The sequence below is a fragment of the Morus notabilis genome, unplaced genomic scaffold, assembly GCF_000414095.1.
Source record: "Morus notabilis unplaced genomic scaffold, ASM41409v2 Scaffold2758, whole genome shotgun sequence".
NCBI classification, from domain to species: Eukaryota; Viridiplantae; Streptophyta; class Magnoliopsida; order Rosales; family Moraceae; genus Morus; species Morus notabilis.
In genome coordinates this window covers 69,535-72,907 of record NW_010364069.1, presented here as the reverse complement: position 1 = coordinate 72,907, position 3,373 = coordinate 69,535, and the positions used below count along the sequence as shown (strand labels likewise).

General features: G+C 46.6%; 1 protein-coding gene across 1 annotated transcript; it reads left to right on the top strand.

The window, feature by feature from the left end:
• Positions 1 to 601: 601 nt before the first annotated feature.
• Positions 602 to 3,145, top strand: LOC21411514 (exocyst complex component EXO70B1). The gene has a single exon (XM_010105731.2). The coding sequence runs from the start codon at positions 941 to 943 to the stop codon at positions 2,897 to 2,899; it is 1,959 nt and encodes a 652-aa protein (XP_010104033.1). The 5' UTR covers positions 602 to 940; the 3' UTR covers positions 2,900 to 3,145.
• Positions 3,146 to 3,373: the final 228 nt, after the last annotated feature.

The following is a 3,373-nucleotide window of genomic DNA, read 5'->3' as shown; positions in this document are numbered from 1 at the left end:
ACTATAAAGTGCATTCTACCACAAAAAGCTCTAAATAGAAGACCTCTTAAGAAAAGTCCTCAATTTATTTACAACTAAAAGGGCAAGTGATAATACGGCGTTACTTTACGGCTAAAATTTCACAGACAAAAATAATAAAACATAATAGTATTTTTCCTTCCAATAAATATCCTAAATAGCATCACATCTAAGCCAAAAATCACTGTCGCACATCCACTTTTTCCTCATCTCCCCACCCAAAAAAAAAAAAAAAAAAAAAAAAAAAAAAAAAAAAAAAAAAAAAAATCATCGCATTCAATAACGTGAAGCATGCATTGATTATCGATTCTAAAACATGCAATTTGCCCTTTTAAAAAAGAAAAATATCTAGCACGCAATTCTTTTCTTTTTACCAATATTTTCATCTTACACAAATTAGCTGAAATCACTGATCTCTCGTCAAATTTACGGAAAAGGACAACAATCATTTGAAATTGGGGCCATAATTCCAGCTGTCGTATTCTCAATGGTGGAGTGCACCGAACCGCAGGGTTTTCACCGCACTGTACTTTCCTTAAGCCTCCCAACCCAAGTCCCAAGCCTCACTTCAGACAAAGCGCGATAAGAGAGAGAGAGAGAGAAGAGAGAGAAGAGAGAGAAAGAGTTTATAGGAAGTCTCTGTTTCCCCTAATTCCTTGTTTGAATGCCGTCCGAGACGAACAGTCTTTTTCAGTTTTCAGGAAATCTCCAAAACCCTAAACGAGAAATTCTACGAAAGCCCCAATCTTTGACGGTTAATCGATGCCGGAGATGTTTTCAGTGTGTTGTTTGATTCTGGAATCGTAGTTGTGGATATTTTCTTTTTCGTTTTCTTTTCTGCTTTCTGAGCAGGCAAACACGCCCTTTTAGGAGTTCTGTTGTGGCGGAGAAACCAAACTCTAGAGAGAAGGGGGAGGAACTGATGGCTACAACCACCACGAGTATCGGCGGCGGCGGCGGCGAGGACCGGGTCCTGGCGACGGCGCAGCAGATCGTGAGGAGGCTGAACCCGCCGAAAGAGGTCCGTGAGGACATGCTTTTGATCTTATCCAGCTTCGACAATCGGCTGTCGAACATCACTGATTTGATCAACGGCGAGGAGGCCAGGACGGAGGACCGGTTCGAGGTTGCTGAGAAGGTGATTCTCCGGTGGGACTCGAGTTCCGAAGCTTCCAGGCACTCTGTCCTCTGGGAGGACTCTCCGGATGACGCTTCCGAGTACTTATCGGCCGTCGATGAGATTCTGAACCTGATCGACGGCCTCTCGATCCGGTCCGGCAACGAGTTTGTGGACCGGGCGGAGAACGCGATCCAGCTCGCGATGTCGAGGCTCGAGGACGAGTTCCGTCACATCCTGATTCGAAACACCGTCCCGCTCGACGCCGAGCGCCTCTACGGCTCGATCCGGAGGGTTTCCCTCTCGTTCGCTTCCAACGACGGCGAAATCGATGACGAATTTGAGAGCTTCGGCGAGGAGGACCGCGACGCCTCCCATGCCGGACGGTTTCACGAGCGCGGCGCTAGCCTGGGAGACGACGTTTGCGTCGACTTGATTCATCCCGACGCCGTCGTCGAGCTCAAGGAGATCGCCGATCGGATGATTCGCTCCGGCTATGAGAAAGAGTGCGTTCAGGTGTATAGCAGCGTCCGCCGCGACGCCCTAGATGAGTGCCTTGTGATCCTCGGCGTTGAGAAGCTGAGCATCGAGGAGGTCCAGAAAATTGAGTGGAAATCCCTGGACGAGAAGATGAAGAAGTGGATTCAAGCCGTGAAGATTGGGGTCAGGGTTCTCTTGACCGGCGAGAGGAGGCTATGCGATCAGATTTTCAGCGGCTCCGACGAGACCAAGGAGATTTGCTTCAACGAGACCGCTAAAGGCTGTGTGATGCAGTTGCTGAACTTTGGCGAGGCCGTCGCAATCGGGAAGAGATCACCGGAGAAGCTGTTTAGGATATTGGACATGTATGACGCCTTGGCCGACGTGTTGCCGGACTTGGAAGCCATGGTAACTGACGAGTTCGGAGTTGGCGAGGCTCGCGGAGTGTTGGCTGCGCTTGGGGACGCCGCAAGAGGGACCTTTTCGGAGTTTGAGAACGCCGTCCAGGGCGAGGCCTCAAGGAAACCGATGCTCAGCGGAGAGATTCATCCGTTGGCGCGTTATGTGATGAATTATGCGAGGCTGCTTGTGGATTACAGTGAAACTCTGAACTTCCTCTTGGAAAGCGAAGACGTTGAGTTACTGAACAATGGTGGTGGGGATAATAGTTTGGAGTTAGAGAACGTGTCTCCAATAGCCCGCCGATTGTTGTTGTTGATCACCACTCTGGAGTCCAATCTCGACGAAAAATCGAAACTTTACGAGGACAGTGCTATGAGATACATATTTCTGATGAACAACATTCTTTACATAGTACAGAAAGTGAAGGATTCTGAGCTGGGAAAGCTTTTGGGAGACCACTGGGTCCGAAAACGCCGCGGTCAGGTGCGCCAATACGCCACGAGTTATCTGAGAGCTTCTTGGAGTAAGACATTGTCTTGTTTGAAGGATGAAGGGATTGGCGGGAGCTCGAACAACGCCTCCAAGGTGGCTTTGAAGGAAAGGTTTAAGAATTTCAATGCGTGCTTCGAAGATATTTACAGAATTCAGACTGCTTGGAAGGTTCCGGATCCTCAGCTCCGGGAGGAGCTTCGGATATCGATTTCGGAGAAGGTGATCCCGGCGTACCGCTCATTTATGGGGAGGTTCGGAAGCCAGCTTGAAGGTGGAAGGCATGCTGGGAAATACATAAAGTATACGCCAGAGGATTTGGAGAACTATTTGTTGGATTTGTTTGAAGGAACACCTTGTGTTCTGCACCATCTGAGAAGGAAAAGTACATAAGAGGGTCATACGAGGGATTGTCATGTAACTACAGGTATGCCTCAAATGCTTTGTCTGAGGATTAGTGGTACAGAAAACCCCATGTTGAATGTAGTTGTTGTTCATGATGATGATACACTATTTATATTGCTGGTGTTGATGCTTTTAAACACAGGTTTTTGTTCAAAGTTATCCCCCTGCCTGCCCTTTCTTGATATACTGTAATAATTTTTGTACATGTTTTATATAGACTTTTAGTTTTTTCTCTTCTTTTTCTTTTCCCCCCCTTCATGTGTGCATTTTGATGATGGTTCATGTGTTATGATCTTTTACTTTGTATATTGTAACATGAATCATCACCATTTTCAGCTTTTGGGGTACTTCTCTTTGCCATCAGCTTCTGTATATTATAAATATACTGAAGAACAAACGAAAATGTTTACTTTTTTGTATATTGTGATGACCCTGAAAAATTCATTTCTGGTTGTTAAGTCA

Bases quoted from the DNA above. Each gene is read 5' to 3' on its own strand.
- LOC21411514 (XM_010105731.2), top strand. From the start codon at position 941: ATGGCTACAACCACCACGAGTATCGGCGGCGGCGGCGGCGAGGACCGG.